The 26,108-nt window shown below is 40.9% G+C and overlaps 1 protein-coding gene across 1 annotated transcript; it reads right to left on the reverse strand.

Moving 5' to 3' along the window:
• Positions 1-5,198: 5,198 nt before the first annotated feature.
• vegfba (vascular endothelial growth factor Ba) lies at positions 5,199-25,484 on the reverse strand. Its single transcript, XM_085297316.1, has 8 exons — positions 24,550-25,484; positions 19,295-19,346; positions 19,007-19,203; positions 18,850-18,923; positions 18,710-18,745; positions 12,419-12,505; positions 10,852-11,103; positions 5,199-10,396 (listed from the first exon to the last, which is right to left on the reverse strand). Exons 1-8 carry the CDS (start codon positions 24,625-24,627, stop codon positions 10,375-10,377), a joined length of 798 nt encoding a protein of 265 aa, XP_085153442.1. The 5' UTR covers positions 24,628-25,484; the 3' UTR covers positions 5,199-10,374.
• Positions 25,485-26,108: the final 624 nt, after the last annotated feature.

Below are 26,108 nucleotides of genomic sequence, written 5' to 3' on the forward strand. Positions count from 1 at the left end.
TCCTTTCAATTTTCTCTTCAGATCCAGCAAGTACCAGTCCACAGGAGGGGTCGCGAATAACCATGAAGGAACCACAGGGAACACTACTGCAGGACATATTTTAAGTTCATACACTTGACACTCCTTAGCCCACTGATTCCCCACCTTTCCAAAATGATCCTTCTGACTTCTTGTCTGTGAAGGTTCTCAGTCATCCAGGTCATCGTAGTCAAAGGAGCTTGGAAAGAAAAGCGTCTGGACTTCTTTAAGTTGCTTGAAGACGTTTCACCTCTCATCCGAGAAGCTTCTTCAGTTCTAAGGTCAAATGGTGGAGAGTCCCAGATATAAACCTAGTGGGAGTGTCCCCCCACAGAGGGACAAAAGGACCCCTGATGATCCTCTAATCGCCTGAGCCAAGGTGTGAAACTGGGCGTGGGTCCCAATCAGCCAGAGTTTCGGGTGTGTTCATTGTGAAACCTGGCCCCACCTTATCATGCGAATTCCTGAGATCAGATGGCCCAGGATGTGAGTGGGCGTTAAGGCGTCTGGGAAAGGATCTCAAAACTGGATTATAGATGGCAGAGAGTTGGTGTCGTAAACCCCCGCCTCTGTTCAAAGATGGTCGCTCACAGTGGACATAGATGGCTTCTTTCACTCCTCTTACAAACCATCTGTCCTCTCTGTCCAAAATGTGAACATTGGCATCCTCGAAAGAGTGTCCTTTATCCTTCAGATGCAGATGGACTGCTGAGTCTTGTCCTGTGGAGGTGGCTCTTCTGTGTTGTGCCATGCGCTTGTGAAGTGGCTGTTTGGTCTCTCCAATGTAGAGGTCTGAGCATTCCTCGCTGCACTGTACAGCATACACCACATTGTTAAGTTTGTGTTTTGGCGTTTTGTCTTTCGGGTGAACCCGAATCAAATGAATGGCTTGTTATCAGGCCTTTGCCAAACATGATGGCAAGCTGAAGAGGTAATCAAACCATTTGATTCAGCTGTGTTGGAGTAGGGATGCATCTAAAAGCTGCAGGATAGTAGCTCTCGAGGACTGGGATTGGGCAGCCCTGCTCTAAGGGCTTCCGATTGAAGAACATCCAAACGTCTCAACACAGAAGGAGCTGCTGAACCATATGCCACACACCCATAATCGAAGACCGATCTAATTAATGCCTGGTAAAGTCTTTTCAAAGCATAAGAGCTCACTCCCCAACCCCTCCCAGCTACACACCTCATAACATTAATAACTTTTTTGCATTTGGTTTCAATCTGGTCAATATGCTCCCTCCATGTCAGTCTTGAATCAAACACAACACCTAAGTACTTAAAAGAGCTCACTTTCCCAATTACCTCGTCATACAGTTTCAATGTCAAAGTCTCACTCACTTTTCTTTTCTTTTTGTAAAGAACATCATTTTTGTCTTTTCCACCAAAAACCTGAATCCCCAGTCAAATCCCCACTCAACCACCATATTTATTTGCCTTCCTTTTTTCCATAACACACCATCATCAGCAAACAAAGACCTACTACTGATCTTTTGTCTCTTGTCCTCTGTATTTAATTTTTACTTACCCCCTTGTCTCGTTATATGGATTCTATTCACCTGTGCATTGTTTCCCCAGCTGTATTCTCACTCCTTAATTAGCTCACGCGTGTGTTTCTTTTTGTCTGATATTATTTCTGTTTGTTACTGGAGTTCCCTGCCTGTTCCTTGTGGGGTCTTTGGTAGTTTTACTTATTGGCTCATATCAGTCAGAATAAATATTTCCCCTTTGTTCCTGTTTCTTTCAGTGACTGCTTTTGGGTCCAGAAAGCACTATATATTTTAATATGGTTTTCTGAAACAGGTCTCTCTTGTAAATGAGACATTGAGCCCCAGTGGACTACCTGTATAAATAAAGGTTAAATAAAAAAACCCCACATCATATAAATGATGGTAGTTTTATTCTTGGACTAGAATACCTTTACATGAGTCAGCGTTCCAAGTAATCCTTATTTATCTTCTACTGGGCCTTTGTGCAGCTCCCCAGTTCCTCTTCTTTCTGAAACGAGCTGTTTTAGCTCCTCCCACTTTAAGCCAACTTTCTTTTATAGTTAAGCTGTGCTGCCATGTTCTTTTCAAAGACAAGAGCCTTTCTGTTGGCAAGCCTTCCAAACAAGCCACATTTATTCAGCCTTTTTCTAATTGTGCTGTCATGAACTTTAACATTAAACTTGCTAACTGGGGCCAGTAGAATCTCAGATGTAGCTCTTGGCTTTTTTGCAGTTTCTGAGTATTGCACAGTCTGACCTTGGGGCTTGTTCACTGGGATGTCCACTCCTGAGAAGACTTGCAGCCGTTTTGATTTTTTTTTCCACTTGTGGATGAAAAAATTTTCTTGCTGGAGAATTTTGGACTTCAAATTGTTTGGAAATGGCCTTATTACTGGCACCAAATGCTTCTTTAAGCCAATTGCTGATGCCTGCCCTTATTGTGTTGTGCTAACAAACACCTGAATGCTCCAGAACTGATGATACCTTAACCAAGGTCATATGATTAGCAGCACACCCTTGATTTATTTTTTCATGCATTGATTCTGCATAACGACACAGTGTAATATGTTACTTCTGTTGTTCATTTGAGGTTGTGTTTACCTAAATTTTAGACGTGTTAACAACCAGATGTTTTTTTAAGAGGTCCTGAGACAAATTCACACAATTATAGAGATACAATGATTTTCTTTAACTTAAGAGTCAAAGAAGACATGGCGCGGTTACGCTTAAATGCTGAAGGAAAAATTAAATCCTGAAGTTTCTGCGAGTGGAGATTGACAGAGCAGACAGAGAGACACGGAAGATGATTGGCTGCTGCCTCAGGTGATTCGACCGGCCTGCAGGTATGGTATGGAAAGAACGAGATAACATCCAGCAGGCTCTCTGATCTCCTCTCATGCCTACTGGTACCCGCATCCTCCGCCTAACGGGATCAAGCATGCCCAGACCACAACTATGTTCTCTCCCATTTACCTGTTAGACCCCCAACCGCAAACCCCAACCTGCGACCCTCCAGCTACTACAGCAAGACCTCGTTCACCTTTTATACCTCGGTTTTAATCACCAAATGGATTGCTTCCTCCCACTTTGAAATATGACTGTATTATGTGTTTTAATCTCCTTTGATGGAGGGAGCAGCCCCTTATCAGGACAGAACAGTTTCTCCTGAAAAAACACTCCCTTCTCTTTGTGATTTCTTTTTCTTTTTTGTATGTATTGCATTCACTGCTAAGCTACATTTAATTGTATCATACATTTTGTTATATTGTTTGTATTTTTATATACTTTTTGATGGTCCTGAATGAACATGCAAGCAGTCTTTCAATTTCTGTGGTGAAATCCTGTCATTCCCCTTAAGTTTATTTGCAATAACTCATTAATCTATATTTATTTGTCCAGTACTTAAGCTAAAAACATTCCCAACAGCTTTTGCTACACATAGTTTTTAGTGATAACTGGGACATGTTAGCATGATAACACATTACTTTGGTCACAGGGACACCAAAGTATATTTTCAAAGTCAAGAGGACTTAAACTTCCTCATAACACAACCATCCTTCTGCTATATTCCCAGCCTAGCTGCATGCAAACTGTTTCCCATGTAGTTACAAGAGCCGTAAATCTTTTATCAAGCATGATGTCCTTCACTGGAGTGAGAAAGACAAGGTCTGTGGATCCATGTTTCTGTTGAAGATAACAGAGTTTGTTTATTCTGTAAAATGAAAAAAGTTATTTGTGTTCACAAGAGACTTTAAAAAAATCACTCACTTTCCTGTCAGATCATCAGAGCGACAGAAGCACACAGGAATCTTCTTTACCCTGCACATACTGAGCTAAATCTCACTCTTTTTTTTTGATCTATGTTTCTCTCACATACACAGGAGAACTGATACCATCTAACAACACACACAATACTCACAGGCCAGATAGCGTCCAGTACCTGCTTGAACACAGCTGCTGCTACAAAAGCAGGGAGGAAACCATGGCTGGTGTTATTAGAAAAACAATGACGCCAAATGCAGAGAAAAGCAAGGTGGAAAAATACAGGAAGGCCTGATACAGGAGAAAAGACTGGCAGGGACAAAGTGACGGCTGCAGAGTGATGGAGCGAGAGACACGTAGCTACTGGCTGAAAACACGCAAGAAGTCAAGTTAATATATAAATTGTACATGCACTCACTGCACATTTCATAACGTTTTTGCAGGTTTTGATGAGCAAGTGGCTTTTTAAAAAACGCTTTTGAGGATTTTGTGCATCGAAATTCATGACTCACTCTATCCTTTTTCTCTTTCCCTCTCCGTCTCACTAATCTTGCTGCTATATTTAGTCTTGGCATTATGCCCTTCGACAGATAGGTTGGCAGCAGTACGTAGATCATCTCTTCTCCAGTCTTTCCTCTCCTTTCCTTCCCTCTTCCTCAAAGCAGATCCTGTGAGATCCATCTGCAGTTCACAAAGAGATGTGAAAGTTTAACACACGCACTGCATCAATCAACAAAACTAAGTCTCTTAGACGTGACTATAAATGTACAGAATGAGATACGGACAAGCTATATTAACATTATCCCCAGCCTCAGGTCTGAAGTCTGCTCTGTATGATGAAATATTCTAATGAGGCACTGAACATAACATTCCCAGCATATTTCATCATCTTTATCACAAATGTCAGGGGGCGAAAGGCACAGTAACCACCAGCAGGGCTGCAGACAGGCATGTGCACAGAATGCACACACAAAATCTCCCCTCAGAGCCTCTTACACACTTGCAAGCAAAAACTCCTGGAGTATCTTTGCTGGGGCCACAACTAAACAGACTCACTGACAAATCAGTAAAACATCATAAAATCAAACTGCTCAAGTAGGTGCAAGTACCTCCTGTGTAATTTTCCACTCAGACAGTGTGGGACTGTGCACACCTTTGTACTTCCCCAGCTTCTGACTCAGCAGCACAGATGAGAGGAGGTGAGAGAACAATATTATGTCTCACAACACCGCGTCACATCACATACGCAGTTTTGTCTTTGCAACCAACTCCCTGGGTGGCACTGTAATGAAAAATGCCTGTTTATCTTTCATTACCGTCAACTGAGGGATTAAAACAAAAGAAAAACATGGGGCGGTTGGAGGAGAGGAGAGGCAGCGGGGGATGAGGTCAAAGCGCGGGGACATCGGTTAGACAAGGAAAGCGGAGGTTTTTATGAAAAATAAGACATTTCCTTTAATCACATCTGTAACATCACGGCTGTATCCTGGTATCATGTTGAATATATTTGATGATGTAGTATACACTTTAATGTGGACATTAAAATCGATTAATTGGCATTTATATGCTAATACATGAAACATAAAACTGCATTGTTTTCTACAAAGACATATTAAAAGGGCACAAATGGTGTAGCAGCAAAAAAAAGAGTGTAGTTTCATTTTCTATACGTAGGCTACAGTATTACAATGTATTTGCAGAGAAGAGATTCGTTGCAAGGTACAGCAATACAAATGAAGTAACAAATACATTTCTAGAGTATGCACTACGTCATACACATAGTTATGGCAGGATATTAGAGATTATAAAAGTTATATAGTTAGTAGGGGGTATCTATAGGCCACTAAGACACCGGAGGCTAGAACAGGGCTAACAGTACGATGTAGACTGTGCAGATACAAAGCACACTGATGTTTAATGCTCACACAGGACATCTGAACACGATATTAATATTTCCAGGTGTTACAGGTTAAAGAGTTGTAATGCTGAAATAACAGCAGCAAGTACATGCGGGAGTTGTTGTTGCTTTTATTGTTCAGAATTAATATTTTGACAAAGGAAAATTTGGTCACAAGAAATAACATTTGGAGCCCGAGTGGCACCCAAAAAGATATCTCAGCACCACAACTCCCGTGGGTGGAATGATGTTAAATAGTCACACATGTCTGCATGATTGGAGTCCATTTGCTCATTGTTTTCACCACTGGACTAATCTACAGTATATGTAATCTGTACTGAGGTTCCTGGACTCTTAGGTTTCCCAAAACATTTGTCTCCTCAGTCACCAGGCACATTTTGTTCCCTATTATTAATAAATGAAGACCGGAGAAGAAGTATCAGTGCTTGCAAATAAAAAATGGATGGACAGAAATAGCCACGGATGAGTTTAGAAGAATACTTTGAAACACTGCTTCCGAACCTTTACTGTATCTCCTGTATTAAGCACTTCTGTAATAAACTGGATATGGACTACGTCTGAGGAATTACATTCACCTCATGATTTATCTTTTGTGGTTACTTGCTAGTATATGCAGTATTAGTTTATTTCAACCACTACTTTTAGCTACTAGCAACATTCACTGGCATTCATCTCACTAGTACTGAATTTGACTCCCTTTTGTCTTCAGAATTGTCTTCATAGCACAGAATCAAAAAATATGCTGGAAACATTTCTCAGAGATTTTGCTCCATATTGACATGATAGAATTGGATGCCCATCCCAAAGGTGCTCTATTGGATTGAGATCTGATGACCGGATGCCATCTGAGTCCAGTGAACTCATTGCCTGCTTCAGGATACCAGATTGAGGCGATCTGAACTTTGTTAAATGGCATGTTTTCCTGCTGGAAGCAGGTATTAGTAGATGGGTACACTGTGGTCACAAAGGGATGGACATGGACAGCAATAATACTCGGGCAGGCTGAATAATAAGGCTTAAATAATACTCAGTTGGGACTAATGGAACCAGAGTTTGCCAAGAAAATAATGCCCACACAATTAAATCACTACCATCAGCCTGAGTCATGATACAAGGTAGGCAGGCTCTATGGTTTCATGTTGTTTACACCAAATTCTGACCCTCCCATTAGAACGTGGCAGGAGAAATCAAGACTCATCAGTCCAGGCAACATTTTTCCAGTCTTCAATTGCTTGATTTCACTACACCTGTTCAAAATAAAGCCTTAGCTTCCTGTTTTAGTTGACAGAAATGGCATCCTGTGGTCTTCTGCTACCGAGATGCTCTTCTGCATACCCTTGGTCATAATTAGTGGTTAATTAAGTTGCTGTTACCTTCTGCTAGAACTGGTTTGGTCATTCTCCTCTGACACCGTCATCAACAAGGCATTTTCACACAGAGAACTGCAGCTCACTGGATATTTTCTTTTTTTCACACCATTATTAAAAAGAAGAATGATTTCCAGTGTTAACTTCAAATGCATGCCTAAAAGCTTCGACCTGCTACCATGTGATTGGCTGATTAGATATTTGTGTTATGTTAATCTATACCAGTAGCTCACGTTTTAATGGGTAACCATATTTTTATTTAGCTAATGTCCAATTTAATACTTCACATTTCTCCACACTATCACCTTACAATTTTACGTCACTTTTTCCAACCATGTTTTCATGTTTTAACAAGTAACTTATCTCTTTTAATATGTTATGAATTCTCTTTCTACTGCTCATCCATTACTTTTAGGTTAACTGGTAACTTCAGTCATGGTTCACTCGTGGTTTTGTTAAATTAAATTAAAATTACTGTTACATTTGCTCATTTATTTCCAGATTACTTAAGTTTATCAATCCACATACTCCAAGCCCCTGTGGAAGTGTCTTGTTGGGAATGACCTTTTTTTTTTTAAATAAAAAATTGTGCTTTTTTGTCTACGTGGAGATAATAAGATATTTCACCATCTCCATCCAATAGCAAAAACAAAGTAGTTTTGATTAAAGATTAAAAAGTGACATAAACAGATGGTTTGAACAGGTCCAGAAGTAAAAAATAATCTAGTAGTGCGGACCCTTTCAAGCATGTTGTGTAGTAAAACTGTACAAAGACCATAGTGAGGTCGATTTACCTCTGGACACAGGCTATTCCCCTCTGTATTTATTTTGATTGCACAGAGAGCAGGAACAATCGTCTCATCCAACTCGTGTATTTCCCAAAATGTCAAAATATTCCTATAATTTCAGTAGCAGTTTGAGGTAACAAAAGCTTTGGGAAACCATGTCCTGTTTGCACATCATCACACAGTGTCTGGTCTGCACTCAAAGGACCAGTCCAACTCTCCTTTCATAAAAACTCCTATAGGTCCCTCTAAACCAGTGATGACCACTGCAGATCTGCTGCAGCTCCAAGTCTCAGCTGAGACAATGTTTATTGCTAAAACTATCATCATCTTAAGACGAGGTCTGAAATATCACAGAGAAAGTAACAATAATGCTCTAATACTTGGTCATTAATATGTTATGATATAGAGGTAGTGATTTAAGCATTGATTGACAGTAATAAACACTGAACAATGAACTCGAGCGCAAAAAAAAGTAATCTCATCCAAGGAGAGTATAAATACAAAGCTTATCACAGCAGCCACTGATGCAAGTTGCATCAAGGCTGACACATAAATAATTCACACTCTGGACTGCACGCTGTTTCAGGGTGACTATTCCTCAACTGGCAGGATTGTATGAATCATGGGACAGAGTAAAGACATGAATCGAGGAGTTCAAAGCTACCGTTTCCCATGGCGCTGAGAGCTCACTAGCTCTCAGTAGAATTTAACACAGCACACAGGCTGTGAATGGGTGTCAAACAGGGTTTTAAACTCAATGACCTGCCACTTTAGGCCATCAGAGCTCAGGGCTTTAGCTCTTCACAATGACTGACAAGCTGCTCAAGACCTCGTCCTTTCTGAAGCAGGCATGGTTCAAATCCCTGTTCCCACCCAGCAGCAATGAACCAACATGGAGTTAGACCGAGAGATTCAGTCAGAATATAAACAAGTTATGTTCCAGCTGAATAACACTCTTTCCATCCTGGCTCTAACACGCAACAACAACAGCCGTGTTTTTCTTTCACTGCACTGGGGACGGATATTTGCTTGGTTTCTCTGTGTTGCCGACAACATTGCCCCACTGACTGTCTGAATTACACATTATGATGTATCGTCTCTGCACCCATCTCTTCTGTGTGAGTTTTGTGTGTGTGAGACTCACACATTTGTGGCCCGTGTGAGTTTTCTCTGTTTCAATTCAATACATTTGGGTATTAGCTGGCCACCCAGTGTGACAGACGCAGATTAAAGATGAACACGGAAAAAAACCCAACAAAAAAACAAAAAACAAAGAAAACTTCTGCAATATAGAATATCTTTCAAATCAACTCAACAGAATTATAATAACATATAAAACAGAGGCAAGTAATACAATACTCAGTGAAGATTTTGCAGTAAATTGCAAATAAACAACTCACATATATTTGCACACTTGGTGTTGCACAAACAAAAGCTTATGACTACCTGCATTCAATTCACATTGCATGTGTGTGCTGAAGCTGTGTCTGTATGTGAGTGTGTGTGTGTGTGTGTGTGTCATCTGTGTTCCTGGTATTATAAGTGTGAATCTGTGTGTGTGTGCGAAGCAGTGGACAGCCGCCAGGCCTCATTATTGTCATTCTCCTCACTGCCTCAAAGAGAGGCAAAGCGAGGCGATGCGGCTCCTTTCAATCGAGGAACCGAGGAAAGACGGAGACAAAAGGCCGAAATTAAACAAATGCTGGAAAGCGGCTTGGAGAGCCAGCTTTGAATAAAAGGGAGAGCGGCTGCACGGTTAACCCATCTGGGTCTTTCACTGGGGAGACCACACAGATATACTTCATCCGGGCATTCAGCTAAACTATAGGTCCACGCACACTGGGGTGCCAGTTCATGTGCATGTCCTATGTCACTCTTGTATGTCTGTTGTATGTGAGTATGTGTCCATCAGTAATCTGTTGCTGTTGTTTCCTTAATCCTCTGCAAAATACTGGCCTCGACTTAACCCTGGAATCTGTCATGTGCAGCTTCCTTGCGAGGACACCTGTGTAAGACTCCTCTGCATCCGCGTTGTTCTCATGGAGTATAATAGCTCTCGTTTCCACTATTCTCTTGTGTTTACAAGTTTAATCGCAGGTGAAAGGAACTTCCCGGAGTCCAGCCTCCGAAATAACAGCGCAGCGCGTTCCCCTGCAGGCTTGTGTACACCGAGAAAGATTTTCTCTGTCTATTCCCATGCCTCTCAAAGTTGCCACTTTCATCCTCCACTGATTGGATGTGTTTTGCGACGCTACGTGTCAGCACACGCCATGTACATGCAGACTGATAGAATCTTTCCCACAGAAGAACGGAGGCGGAAAGATGTTTGCACACAGCAGATGTATGCAGTGATGATGAACTTGTTGCTTTACTGGAGCTCTGCTACAGGTTCTTCTGTGTGCTTCCCCTCAGTTTGAGACGCCGCCTTTCCAAGTGTCTGTATGGTCTATGGCACTGATGCTGAGGGTGGGCGATGAAACGACAGGGATTTGGTAGAGAGATGGAGGCGAAAAAAGAATGTGGGCGGACACATCAAGTCCTCATGGCTTCACACCTAGAGCAGTAAACAATTAAAAGAGGAAGGTTTCAGCGCAAAAACGTCCCTGACAGGATTCAGTCTGACATTTGAGTGTGGTTATAAAGGCAGCATGTACATTTTTTTTAAATATTTTGTTTGTTTAAAACAACTTCTCTGTCAAATATACCCACATAAGGAGCTATCTGGGATTAAGAGTCTTTTTCAAAGTCATTTAAACATCTGTATGCACTCAAATTTCAGCTGCTCTGAGATAAGCTTTGATACGGCAATGAATGCTATTTTTTTAGTTATAACTATTCAGTATGACCTGAAATTCTACATTTCTAAAGGGCTGCTTCTTTGGAGCAATGGACATCCCATGTATCTTTTGTGTATTATCCACATATTGTGTCTAAATTGCAATCATGCATGATAAGGAAAACTTTTCTTGTTAGGTTTTTTTGTAAGAAAGAAAAAAAAAAGGGACCGACTTGCAGCGACGAGGGTTGAGCTTTCGGCCTTTTTGGCTGCAGGTTTCAGCTGTGACGGTGCAGCGGCACTGGCATGTCGTCGAATCCAAGGCCCACTTCCTCCTTCGGCATGGGCGACAACGGGTCGTAGGAGAGGGGGAAGGAGAAGGAGAGGGGGATGGGAAGGAAATGGTGGAGGGAGAGATATTGGTGGGAGGCAGTGATGGTGGTGAAGGAAAAGATGTGGCAGAAGGAACTGGAGGAGCATGGGTTCTGTATGGAAGAGGGATTTAGGAAAAGCATGGTTAGATCCTGAATTGATTAATTCACTGTTTAAGGAAAGCCAGCTAACACGTGGCAGACTAAAATGTCTTCCATGTTTGCTCATTACCACTAAACACCAAGGGAATTTTTTAGTTTTGTTCAGTTTTCACCATTAAAAGCTTGGACTGATTAAAAATGTTTTTAATGGCAGTTTTGGATGATACATTAGAGACATTAGAGGCATTTAGTCATGTTTAAAAATCATGAGAAGTCCCCCTCGTTGTGCAAACATCAAGTGATCATCAAACAACATCCTCTGAAGGCTATAAATGTCTGCACAAAATTTCACGACAGAGATATTTCAGTCCAGACCAAAGCTGTCCAGACTGAAATATCTCAGGCTTGTTTGAACATGCACATTGCCAGTCTGAAACTAACCCACACAATGCAGTGTGTGGGAGGTGTGTGACTAATGTGGGATAACGTTCGTAAGCTGCCAACAAACTTTCTCCCCTTTCTGTTCATCTGCCCGTTACCATGGCTTTGTTCGTATAGGAGGCCTTCAGTTAACTCCTCTAGACGCCCTGAACTTTCCCTCTCTGAAATCTCATTTTGAGAAAGTTGCCTGCATCACTTGGTCCATTAACAGCCGCTGCTTCTGCCTCTGTTTTCCCGGGAGGCTGGCGGCCTTAATGAAGTTACTTAATGAGGCAGAGAGGGCTCATCTTTGTTCCTGTCCCGGTGACCACGCCTGTCGCTGGCTGGGACAGAGGAGGTAGGATTTGCAAGCAAATTACACAGATTTCACCCCTGCCAAAGTTTGAACAATGCCTGTTTTGAATGATGGATGGGTGCAGAGAGACATCACACCAAAGCTGAGCCACCTCTGGCCTCCAGAGGCCGGAAATGACTGACAGCAAAGTGAAGGGTAAGGAGATGAAAAAGAGTCGAGAGGAAAACATTAACAACTCTTTTATCTTTCATTCATGAAAGCCAACCTACTTGTGGTCCTTTCTTTCTTTCTTTCTTTCTTTCTGAATAAATACTGGCTAAATACTGTTTTGATTATGGCAGTTGTGGTGTTCACCAGTGTGTATGAGAGACCTTGACTGCGCAGCTGTAAAACAAATTGTCCTTCAGAAATAATGAGGCCAGATAACCCAGTTTTCCTCTAATCCAAACAGTCTCAGTGAGACTGAGAGTATCCGGAATACACACCGACAGACACAAGTAACGCCTGCTTAAACCTTGCATTTTGAACAAAAACAATTTAACGACAGTAAATTTGAGTTTAAAAAAAGCGAGCACTGAATAGTAAACATACGCAGCTCTGGTGGCTCCAGTTATCTTCTGTTTGGACTTCCTCCCTCTTTCCTTTTTCTTGCCTTTTCTTGCTGGCTTCAGAAAGGCCCTGGGAGCACCAAACAGACAAAATGTCCCACACGGACAGGAGTTAATGTCAAACGAACGGTTTTCAGTTTTGGAATCTTTTGGAAGAACAAGCACCAAAATAAGTCATCCTATAACTAACGAGTGAACATCCTGAATATGTCCTTAGATGAACTCTTTGAATGTTTCATAACTTTTTATAATGTTGATCTGCTCCTTTATCTGACAGTCTGGGATATGAAGATACCCATTTACAATGTGGGTCATTTTAATTAATATTTTATTGATATTGATCATTCTTTACATAATTGTTATATTATCAAAAAACATTTGTGGTATTGTCCTTTTCATTTCCCAAATTATTTAGTGACGTGCATTCGGCTTAAGTATTAAGGGATGTGATGTTCAGATTCTCATTACACTGTTGTGTTTCAGGAGAGAGGACCTAAATGTGCGATGCTACAGAGGAAGAACTGCACAAGATGTGTGAAAAGCATCTAAAATAACATAAAAGTAAACTAGACTAAATGGGTATATAAATTTATATAAACAAAAGACTAACCAGAGACAGGAAACAGCTGGTAAATGTCACACAAGTGAAACTAATTAACAAAGGTCAAGATAATTAGGTGTAGAGGATACAAGACATAAAAGAAAACATGGTAATAGAGACTGGGGAACAGGCAGCAACAGAAGGACAAGAAGGAAAATGAGATGGAAACATTTTGAACCTAGAACTTTACCAAAACATAAAACCATCAAAGGTCAAAGGTTTTTCATGAGAAAAAATTAAAAAAAACAAACACTCAGTGTCACTAGATAGATAAATATGACATTGAAACCAAACTCCTTAACTCTACTTTACAACAACTTTCCAAACAATCCTTATTTATTTAGCATTTGTCAAAAGAGACATGTTAGTCCCTTTCTGTTAAGCCCAACTTTCTTCTGATTGGCTGCCTCTCACAAACACAAGGTTTGAACAGCAGGTGGGTGGAGCTACTGTGCTCAAAGCCAGAGCTGTGTGCCCAACATTACAGAATTAAAGATATCTCCTCTCTATGACATAGAAAGGGGTAAAAGGACCACACTTAGAAAAAAAATTTTTAACAACTATTTTGAGAATAAAGTCAAAATTTCAAGATTAAAGTCGTAATTCTATTTTGAGAAAAACATCAAAGCTGTATTTCAAGAAAAAAGTCAAAATGTGGAAGTTACAGTTGTACTTTCAAGACAAACTAAAATGGCTTGTAATGGTTGTAATGGACAGATCCAGGGTGTATTGATGGTTACACCCTCGTGCAATAAAGAGGATGTACGTTGTATCACAAGACGGCTCATCAGTTTGTTTAACTAACTCATCCAAACACGTCATTTTGTAGAGAGTACAGCAGGCGCGACAGTTTGTCCTGAAACAACAATGGACTTTTTTCTCAAAATTATCAACAATACTTTTTCTTAATGTGGCCCTAATATTCCATCACATAGTGACATCACATAGACCCAGGACTTCAAAAAAATGTCTGAAACAGGGAGTTTAAAGCAGTCTGAAGATCAAATGTGCTGTTAACAAGAGAGAGAGAGAGAAAGGGAGAGAGAGAGAGAGAAATGGATAATAGGTCCGCTTTAATATGTTTAATATGAACTGCAGTTTAACATCGGTCAATGCCTTTCAAAGAGCCTGCAGTTGGTAAATAAGTATTTCAATTTACTGCAACATTTTTCAATTCTAAGAACCTTTATGGATTTCTGTTAATACACTATAATTCAGAGTTAATCATTTTAAAACTCAACAGGCTATCTGACAGCGTGAGTTAAAAGGTCTTCAAAACTTCTGCTGAGGTTGATCTGGTGTTATTAGATACTAAGGAGGTTATGCTATTGTTTCAGTTTGTTTCTTTTTTTTTTATTAGTCAAAAACGTATGAATAGATTTGTTCATACAGATTTGTACAGGGCAATCACTTGTTGGAAAGAATTTTACCTGGATAAATAAAGGATTATACACTCTCCAGAAAATATCTAATCGGCCAATCTGATGGCTGTAACCCAATGCATTTAAACTGAAACAAAATGTAGAAGCAAGACGATTTAAGTCAATCTGAATATGGCACGATTATTGGTGCCAGATGGACGGGTCTGAGTATTTCAGAAACTGTTGATGTACTGGGATTTTACCACAAAATTATCTCTAGAGAACAGCCCAAAAAAGAGAATATTTCCAGAGAAATATAATCCAATTCTCTGGGTGAAAATGCAATGTTGATGACAGAGGTCAGAGGAGAACGGCCAAACCGCTTCAGACAGAAGGCAACAGCAAGTCAATTAACCACTTATCATGACCAAAGGTATGAGGTCTGATGAATTTTGACTTATGCTGCCACATTCAGATGATCTGGTATAAGCATCATGGATCCTTCTATCAACAGTTCAGACTGCTGGTGGTTTAATGGTGTGCAGGATATTTTCTTGGCACACTTTAGACCCTCTAGCACCAGTTAAACTTTGTTTAAAGACCACAGCCAACCTGATGATGGTTGCTCATCATGTCCATCCTTTATGAACACATAGCACCTATCTGCTAATATCCACTTCCAGTAGGATAACACATTATGTAACAATCGTTTCAAATTATCCTTTTGAACAGTGACTTCACTGTACTCAAATGGCCTGGACAGTCACCTGATCTCAATCTAATAGAGCACCTTTAGACGTGATGGAACATGAGGTTCACATCATGGATGTGCAGCAGACAACTCTGCACCAACTGTATGATGCTGTCATGCCACAAACAGTTAAGGTAGTGAATCTGAAACTGAATCTGAAAGGTATACTTAATAAAGTGTCTAATTAGTGTATGTGAAGTCAATCCTGATCCAGATCTAAATCCAGGAACCTTCTGAGACACTCTCTGGTCTTGCAGAATTGGACATTTAGCATATCTTCAAACATGAGCATACTTTTGCCTCGCTAACTGTATGACTTATACATGACTGTCCTGTATCTGGGTCCTCTTCTTTTGTAAGCTGTCACTGTACCAATACGGTGCTGGTGGTATCTTAGCAGTGTTTTTAAAGCATAACTGGTTTACAAAGAAACAGTAAATGGAAAAATCCAGTAATCACTGTTTACTCTCCCTACACTTCATGACATAAACAAAACAATTAATTAGTTCAGACTCTCAGTGCAGGGTGAGAAAATGTCACTGTCACTCTACTGTCAACTGATAACCCGTTTTTATCATTTTGAGTGTCCAGCATTTACTGAGCGCAATCTAATCCACTTTAATGTGGACTGGCGGCTTCAATAAAGTGCATCTACAGCTCTGTAGAGTTTTTTCAACTTCAACTCACCTCTGTTCCAGTCCCATCTGTTATATTAAATCATATCCAATTATGGGCACTGTACCATGTTTACCAGCTTAGCCCTGACATTATTAACAGACTCTGTTGCCTCTGCTGCTGCTGTTGTTGTTTTTGGAGTTCTAATTTACTACTAGGGATGCGTGACTCTCCTCCGTCAGCCTGTGAGAGACCACATGGCAGGGGAGATAAAATCATCGCTATGGTGACAACAGGATGCCAGCCGTCCCAGGGGATGCTGGGAGAGAGTCACACAGATGCTAACTCTTTCAACATCACATGAAAGAACTCGTATGTATTAACACAAAGCACAGAACATATAAAATTTCATAAAAACACAGAGTCAAACAGGCACATAACCTGTAACTTTAAAGGCTTAGAAAACTGTATGCACACACACACACACACACACACACACACACACACACACACACACACACACACACACACACACACACACACACACATACATTGGAATCCTTTATTTATGTTCACATCCTAACAGGAAGCAGCAGGACATAAACATTAAAGATGCAATCATATGACTGTGTGGTTGGACCTGCACACAGACAAGAAGCAGAGATCAAGCAGAAATGCTCCTTTCACAGCGTCCAGCTGTCAGCCGCAGCTGACATTGGCCCTACGTGCTGGACAGAAAGCCGTCTTTATTTTTGTCATTAACATAAAGAGCAATTTTCTGCGATCACCAAGCAGATACAGGATCATTATTGCACTAATGTGTTTTTGCTTCAAACCTAGTGTCCACAGTACTCTTACTGATTTTAGGACTTCTAAAAGAGAGACTGTTGAAGACGCTGTTTGGCTTTGAAAGCTCCGGGATTACTTAGTAGTCTGCACAGAGAGGAAAAGCAGACTTTTAGAAATAATGACACCCACATTCACTGGCTGACTGGGTCTTGTTAGTCACCACATGTCCTTCCCGACCCTGTCACATGACCCTGTTCTGTAAGAAAACAAGGACAGGGGTTGGGTAATAAATTACAAACCCATACCATGTAATCACAATGTCCCTGGATTGATCCCCCCACCAATCTCCTGAAGTACAATATGCCCTGCCTGGTGTATTAAAGGCACTCTGCAGCAGCAGAAAATCATTGCATTAATGGAACAAAGTCAGTGCACCCACATTTACATGCAGACGACTTGTACTATCCAAGGTGTCACAACATTTCACTGAACTACAGCTGCTGATAATTAGCGATGATATGCTGCAACGAGCTGATACATGCAAGGCATGACTGATTCAGCTCCATCCGTCCATCCATTCCTGTTTTCCCAACTGCTTATCCACATTAGCATCCCAGCTGGTTCCACCCTGGACGCGTCTGCAGTCTTATCACAGAGATGCTTAAGGAAACACATCTATACCAGTTTAGAATCATTAATTAACCTGACGGGCATGTCTTTGGACTGTGGGAGGAAGTCACTGCAGGCACAGGGAGAACATCCACACAGAAGACCCGCAGCAGGCCTTTATCTCTCTGAGATGACATTGCTTACCACTGTAACACCATGATTCCCAGTATGTGGGAACTGCCCATACAAAAACAAAGTCACAGATTTTTTATATTAACTACATTTTTTATTGATTGTTGACCTTCCAAATAACTGTAAGAGGTTTATTTACTCTTTCTAAAATGATAGATTTTATACCTATTACATTTTCATCTTACTTTGATTTTCTTCTTCTTTTTTTATTATGGTGTCACCATAAAACTTACCTCTAAACTGATACACAAATGTTTTTAAAATTCATGAACAATTAAAAATTTTCTAATTAACTTTTAAAAAGTTAATTCATCAATCATGTTTAACTTAAATTGCATTCATTTTTCAAATTAATTTAATGAACAGTTAACATTTTTAGCTTTAAATTATTTTTATTTGCAGGTATTATGCCTTTTAAGCCTTTTGCAATGCTTTAAAAGTAACTTTTTAATTACTCATTTCTGGAGTGCATGTTGCACGGGTATTGCAGCACAACGTTTCACCAAAACAAAAATCAGTGAACTTTTGAATTTAGAAAACAAACAAACAAACAAAAAAAAAACAGACACAAATCACATTTTAATTCAATTTCAGCCTTGATGGCAATGTTCCATTCAGACAGCTTTTTAAGACCACTATTCTGTGGAAAATTACTCAGTGGGTAAACATGAGTTCATGGTTGAAATGGGGTTAAATTCCAGTCTTTGTAGGAGCCTAAAAACACATTTCATCTTTCACTATTCAACCAAATTTAGGCATAAAGGAATGCTTTTTTTTTTTTTTTTTTAAATGATTGTGCTCAATCACATTCATGGATGTCTGGTGCTTAGTGGGAGACAAATGAGCCTTCTTGACCAGCATGCCTCTGGACACAATTGTGAAGTGAGGCCCAAAAATCTGGAGTTAATGAGTTAATGTAGCCCGGTCAGGGTGCTTCCAGCAGCTATAGGTGTGAGCGACTATGTCAGTGCTCTTAAACTGGATTAACCCAGTCTGGGGTCTCATGTGACGCGCTCTTTGAATTCTTGAGCAACATGTTCATTCTTTGCCATTTATAACTGTTACTTTGAAAGCAAACACTGGTGTTTCGAGGACATTAATGAGGTGAATAAGGACATTTGTTGCGTAGCACAGGTGAGATATTTTTCTGCAATTTTGGAGTTTTGTAGCAAGTAGAAGTTTTCAGGTAAAGAACTGAGCACTTCTTTTAAAGACTGTTCAGTAGCCTATAGCTACTTGGATTTAATCAAGATGTCCTTTCCTTGTAATTGAAATACCAGTCTGACTACTGGCTACTCATTATTAAGATAATCAGCAGAATCCAGAAACACAGAGATAAAGATTGGAGTTCTTTACCTTGATGTAGGTGTTGGCTGGAGGTGTTCCTTTAACCTGCACACAGATTTAAAAATTGCCATTGTAAAAGTGTATGAAAGGTCAGTGGAGCAGCATTATCCAGTATGCGCCTGAACCTCAGATGGGTGAGTTTTTATTACCTGCAGTCACATTGGCTGTGCTCGATGAAGGGCAGCTCAGTGAGCTCGTGCTTCATAAAGGACGTCCTCATCAGCTGCACACAGGTCAGAAGAAAGTAAGTGCGTATTTATCATCTGAGCAGACTTCCTGTATATGTGTGTGCGTGTGCGTGTGTACCTCCATGGTAACTGTGTGTGTGAGCGTGGGTACACACTCGAAAGCCTCGTCAGCACAGCAGCCGCCACATCGCCTCACCGACACACAAGATGGGATGAAGAGGCTGTGGGTCTCATCTGGAAACTCCCGCCAAACCTCCACCAGAGTGTCTCGAGGCTCGCAGCCGCTCCGCGAGTACACCTCCAACCACCGTCGCACTTGTGGAGAGACAAGGACAAACACTGTGTTTTATTTGTTTTACTCTTTCACCTCCGTGACGCGTGAGTTTATGTAGAAACATAAACATACCTTCTCGACCTTCTCTGGATTTGGGGGAGTCGGCAGGGCGCCAGTGAGCAAGCTGGAGAGAGGTAGCAACAAACTCAGTCATACAATGAGTGGTTTCATTCCAGTTTCAAATAAAATAGAAAAGTAATCAGTTTAAAAGACACTAAATTAACTCATTTGTATACAGTTGGTAGGATAAAATACCAAAAAATCAACTTATAACCTTTAATCTACAGGGTAAATCTGAACTATATGTAATTATGTCAACCTAAAAAACAAGTTCATGGATTGCTCAAGTTCACATTTTATCTATTACATCAGACTTAATGTGAAATTTATCTCCCAAATTTGTCCACCAAGATAAAAAACACATATTGGCTGTTACTGATCAACTAAACAGCATTTATTTGACTCTCCAGCTATTATCTGCAACTTCTTGCTTGACACTGTTGTAAAAGTGTGCTGGTGCAGATCAACAGATCAAAGTATTTCCGTTAATGAACACCACAATATTTCTCACCTGGAGTTTGAGCGTGACAAGCTCAATAAAGCGTGGAGGGAAATAACAGGAAGAAAGCGAAACCGCTGAACTTTGATACAGAGATACCTTTGAAGGAGGGTACGAGTTGTGTCTCTCCTCTGTTAGAGAGCAGTTTCTGTGTGGGTGAGGTCTCTTGGTGTGTTTGGCTGCAAGTTTTATGTTTAGGATCAAATTTCACGCATATTTTTTACCTGGATGATGGAGATGCTAAGACCCGATCAAAGCTTTGGAGACACCCATTGATCTAAATATCAATGAAATACTTTGTTGCCCTCTCCCACTTCTCTTCATATTCCCTCATGATATCCATTTCTGGAAATTTACGTGTCTATATTACACTCAGAGCCTGTCCTGAATCAAACCCAATGTGCTATTTTGCATCTTTTAAGCAAACCGATGCAAAGGAGCACAAAAAATAACACAAGTTCTTCTCTTTTTCATGCCCTCTCTCTCTGTCTCGGGTTTTGACTTTGTTGTTTTTGTGTTATGTTGCTGACAAACAGACTATTCAGACCTCACCTGTCACCTTAACACTGTGCTTTAACTGCAATGTAATTTAAATATTTTTGCAAGAGGTGAAAACATCTGACTGATGAACTCTATACCCTGCAGTCTAACTCTGCTACTTTCAGAGGCAGATATTGTAAATGGTAAATGGCCTGTATTTATATAGCGCTTTACTAGTCCCTAAGGACCCCAAAGCGCTTTACATATCCAGTCATCCACCCATTCACACACTGGTGATGGCAGCTACATTGTAGCCACAGCCACCCTGGGGCACACTGACAGAGGCGAGGCTGCCGGACACTGGCGCCACCGGGCCCTCTGACCACCACCAGCAGGCAACGGGTGAAGTGTCTTGCCCAAGGACACAACGACCGAGACTGTCCAAGCCGGGGCTCGAACCGACAACCTTCCGATTACAAGGCGAACTCCCAACTCTTAAGCCACGATCGCCATTGTACTTCTTCCTCATCTCAACCATTCATTTTGCAGTTATAATTTTATAGTACTTACAAATTTCTATTAATATCCTAAAAATATCAAGTGTTATTAAATATTAAACCAGTGCTTCTCAACCTGTTTGACATAAATAAATAAGCATCTTATTGTGGTTCTGCAGATGTTCATGACTTTTATCAGTTCCACATGAACTCATTCAAAAACCTGATTGAGGACCAAAGCGATAAAATATTTATGCATCTCACGACCTCTCAGACTAATCTAATGAGCATTTGAAGGGGCCCGGCGCTGATTGGGAACTAATGGACTGAGCAGCTTCAACACAAAAAAAGGTCCTGGAAAAAAGGGCACTGATAGAGCCTATCCACCACCAAACCACATGCACTATTTTGCAGTTTTGAAGAAAGTGTAGCAAAAGAAGACAAGTTTTCACGAGTTCTTGCTTTGCTCAAGCTCCACCTCCATCTGTGTTGGGTTTTATGTAATTCGGCTTGGTTGTTTTTGCATAATCGTGCTGACAAAACAGACTAATCAGATCTTATCTGTCACCTTAACAAGGGATAAATATATCAAGCACTTTTAATGAAGTACTTTTATTATATTGTAAAAGATTTTTTGTGCCTCTCATAAACACACATGAGAAGAACCTGCATTTTATGGCACTCTACTTGTATCAAGGCCACTTGAAAGGGAATGTAGACTTTGTCCAGTTGACCCCCTTTTACTGATCCACCCCCTTATACACACATGGGTTAGGCCCACATTGATTGAACAGTGTTGATTTATGCTGGGGCCATTTTGAAAGCACTATGAGCTGAAGTAAATGTGTCCTCTCTGTATCATTCTTAGAGAGGAGTCTAAGATTAACTCCCTTTGGCAGCCATATCTGCACAGAGCTGGCACACACACACACTGACTGACACACACACTTCTGAGTGCCAGCCCAAAGCCATCTGCACCGGCACTGCCTGTCTGTCTAACACATCTAACTCCCTGTGCACACTGTACAGATGGGCCATGTGTGTGTATGTGTGTGAAAAAGGCCCTGCCCTTGACCTAACCACCATCTCTCCCACACTGAGCTTCATCACCGCAGGAGGAGCAGGATGATCCCCTTTTTAAATAAGCTGTCAGGGAGGCAGACAGCATGAAGGCGGAAAGCCTTGTGAGCAGGTGAAGAGGCTCTCCGAGTGCACACTGGTGTCCGCCATGTAGTGTCTAGGATGACGAACGTGTAAAACATGCACTATAGAGCAGCACCGCAGAGTCAGGGTTGGATCCACTTCAGAGCACTGCCTGTTCCTGATACGAGCCTCCAGACATAAATAAAAAAACACAGCATGGGCAGGAGCTGCTATATGTGTAGGTGGAAAAATGAGCCCATATGCCACATCGAGGGACAAGCCAGTGCAATCAGTGAGAATTTCTTATGAATGATTTCTATACTAACTCTTCCCCCATAACAGCTGGGATAGGCTCCAGCCCCCTCACAACCCTGACTCTTATTACTTCACACACACTATAAGAAATTGATCATTTTTAGGCTGTCAGACTGAAAAACACCCTTTAATATATTCTTGTTTTTTTAGATAGCACTTGGGACGACATCTGAAATGCACTGGTGTTATGTTAATGACGTAAAAAATACTTTGACAGATAATAGTGAGATTATAATTTTTGCACCGCAAGCCACCGCTGTGTATTTATTAGTTAAGATTTAATTAAAGTGCAGACTTTAATATCTATGTCAAAGGGTTGAACAAATATGTTGTATAAAAAGTTTACAAGCAGCTATATTTTCAGTGCTCATTATGACTAGCTTAAGTGACTCCCCTTGTCTCTTGCAGCTGTCTCTTTGTAATTCCTTCTGCCTTTAGTTTTGTCTTCAGCAAGTTAAATATATGTTCAATCAGATCTGTTGATGTGTTTGACTCCAATTTTTTTTTTTTTACCCTCAAACTGCTGGGTGTCTCTCTGTCCACTGTAAACATCTGACTGAATCTGAGCGGTCAGTATTTCCCTAAACACTTCATAATTCATTCAACGACTTCTGTGTACTGTCACATCTGTGTCTCATCTCTAAAAACAAGTGATCCACTGGCACTGAAAGCAATGCATGTTCATGCCATCACACTGTCTCCACTGTGTTTGACAGATGTTGCATGCTTCACATCATTTGGAGCCCCTCCAAATCTTCTTCTCACGTGCTGTTGAAGCGCTGGCTTGTTTGCAAAGAGCTCTCTTTATTTCCTCTTGTGAAGTCTTTAGTAGACTGATGATAATGACATGCCTTCCTTCTGAACACTGTTCTGCACTTTTCTACATGCTCTGAAGGCATTTCCTTTACAATGGAAAGGATCCTGTGAGCATCCACTACTGCTTTCTCCTGTAGGCTTGTGTGTGTTTATTTAAATTCACAAGTTCCTTCCTTTTTAATTTTTTTTTTTTTTGAAATCTCATAATCAGCTTTTGATTTGGCCACTCCAGATGTTTCCACTGTCTCTTTTTAGGAATCGTTTTGTTTTTGCAGCCTAATGATGGCCTGGTTTACTAGCATTGAGAGGTCCTTTGACCACATGTTGTGTCAAAAAGCAAATACCAAAACTTTTACTTCCTTAATTGATCCAGATATAAAAAACGATGTAAGAAAAGAACAGGATCCATCTGGGTATAAAGCAGTTCCTGAATCAAAAAATGTAGATGTATATATCTTTAAATTAAAGCTGAGAGGCTCTGCTTTAATAGCAATTACTTTAACCTTGATATCTATTGATAAACAGATAAAATAACTAAGAGTGGGTCCGTATTCACACACACACACACACACACACACACACACACACACACACACACACACACACACACACACGCCTATATGTATGAAAACATACTAATGCCCTTCAGGTCAGCGCAGTAAGCATGGAGCTCCCTCATTAGCTTGGCCTTCCGCTGGAAAGGCTAGATTGGATCAGGTCTGTCATCTGACCCAGCCTACACATCCACAGTTCCAGCAATCGGCATCTGTTATTATTTATAAATATTCATTATTTTGTTGCTGTAAGTTGGTAATAAATGAATCCAGGAGATTCTTGCTCTCAGCCATAATCATGTATAATTTATTTCTATAGATCAAAAAGAGATCAGATGCGTTAATTAGGAATGTATAGTAGTACTGGTAGGCAGGGGTAACTTAGCTGTTCACTTTGTTCCCAGTCTTTATGTTAAGCTAATGGGCTTGGAGATACATATAGTTCAACACATTGCACGGCTCCTTTAATAATAATGAGCTCACAAATTGATTTTTCTGGTCCCCATGTCCTCCATCTTTTCTTCCCAAAAGGCAAAAGGGTTTCATTTGATGAATGAAGCTAACAGAAACAAAGCAACTGCGCTGCTGGAGGAGGATTTTCCACTACCTGGCAACTCAATCACTGTCCTTGTGAATGGCTTATAATTAATCGACCTAGCTTTAACAGGCCAAAGTGTGCAAAACAGTCAATACACTCACCAGAAAGCATGCTTTATATAAAGTATCACTGAATTATGTTGGTGTGAGAGGAGACAATGAAGCCGGATGTCACATTAAAGTAATTACTGAAAGCCACGTTTAATCTCGGAGGGTTTCGTTGTGTTTTTCTGCCACGGGACCAGAAGTGACAGGTGTCATTGACCCAGAGGATAACTTCCACAAGGTTACAACTTCCCACCAGGCTCCAACAGACCAGGAATATATATAGATATATAGTAGGTCAAATGATCCATACATACATACCTTGGCGTGAGAAGTCGGTATTCTGGTGAGCAGCAGGAATTGAAACATTCCTAGAATAACTTGTAGCATAATCCCCATTGTGCAGGAGTCCAAGGGGCACGCAAAAAATATTTTTTGGACCAATCCAAAAAAAGAAGCTGGCTTGTCCTCCTTGCGTCGCCTCCGTGTCCGAATAAAGGCGCAGATATCCCGCTTTCACTCTCCAGTCTCCCTTCCCTGAAAGGACTCCCAGGGTGGCATCATCAGGGTCGTAACAATAACTTTATTGTGTCGCATTTTAGCTCGAATGATTTAGGACTCAGTTCTCTATATGAACTCTATGACAGTTAAATCCTCTATTAGTGAGACACTGTAGACTTAAATGACCTTCCCTGCACAAACTATGGCTTTCTTATAATGTTAAATGTGGCACCAAAGCAGCCAAATCCTTATCCTTTTTCCAGAAACTTGAAAGAACTTTAAAGTGATGCTTTCCTGTAGTGATTATGAGCACAGTCCGCCTCTTGGTTCGGCTCCCATGAAACCGGTCCGGGGGGTCCGGGGTGGCGTTACTGGGGGATTACACAGGCTACAGATTCCCGCTTAAACGTGGTGCGATCATCAAATCCTGTGTGTCTGAAGAAAGAAATCGCATCATCCAGCTATAGGACGTTAATCCGGAAAAGATCCGACGCCCTGGCCCGACGCGCGGAGGGTATGTGCCGCATATTCCTCTCCCCGGCTCGGTCACAGTCTCACCACACCGTCGCTCCTACTGAAAATGTGACGTTTCCCCTCCAGGCGCATCTTCCCGTTTTTTCCCCCACTCCCCTTATAAATAAACCTAGAATAACATCCTCGGCTGCTGTGGCAGACAGCGTGACTACAGCAGAGCAGTCAGAGCGAAGATACAGGCAGGTCTGGAAAGGTAGACCTTCATTTGTTGCTGTGATCGGTTTCCTCGCTTCTGTTTGCCCTTGAGACGCACGCAGCGTAAATTGCGCTGCCAACTTTTTCCAGACAGGATAGGCGCACTGCACACAGGTGGAGTGTCTCTATTGGTCCCACAGCGGGGGGTCAGGGGGCCTCCAGGGGCCTCTTGTAAGTGGGGAGTATGATTGAGGACACCAAGGTCGTGTCAGTGGCAGGGGACATATTTTAGTATTTACATGTGAATATGGAGGCTAAACAATAAGGGGATTACATTTTTAGAAAATGGTGATTGTTGTGCGCATCAGTTGAGGCATTTTTCTTTTAAAGGGGGCCAGCTGTCCACTGGCTTTCTTACTTATCCATAAGAAAGACTGTGATTTAAAGATGCCATCTTATAACATGTAGTCCTATGAGAGTATACTTAAAACAGATTACGTTTTGCCAAAGAAGAAGTGTTTAATCACCAAACTTTGATTCCTGAGAGTGTTTTTGACTTGTGAACACCTTGTCCTTGCTAGGAAATACATCATGGTGACACAGTAATATCTAAATTCTTTATAACTTTTCTATTCAATGAATAACTTCCTTAAAATTACACTTTAGTGAAATGTTGTATTTAATCAAAGTAATGCCAATGATTTAAGAGT

The sequence above is a fragment of the Mchenga conophoros genome, linkage group LG2, assembly GCF_057382185.1.
Source record: "Mchenga conophoros isolate Kocher_MC1m ecotype Shallow Benthic linkage group LG2, M_conophoros_male_GT1.1, whole genome shotgun sequence".
Taxonomy (NCBI): domain Eukaryota; kingdom Metazoa; phylum Chordata; class Actinopteri; order Cichliformes; family Cichlidae; genus Mchenga; species Mchenga conophoros.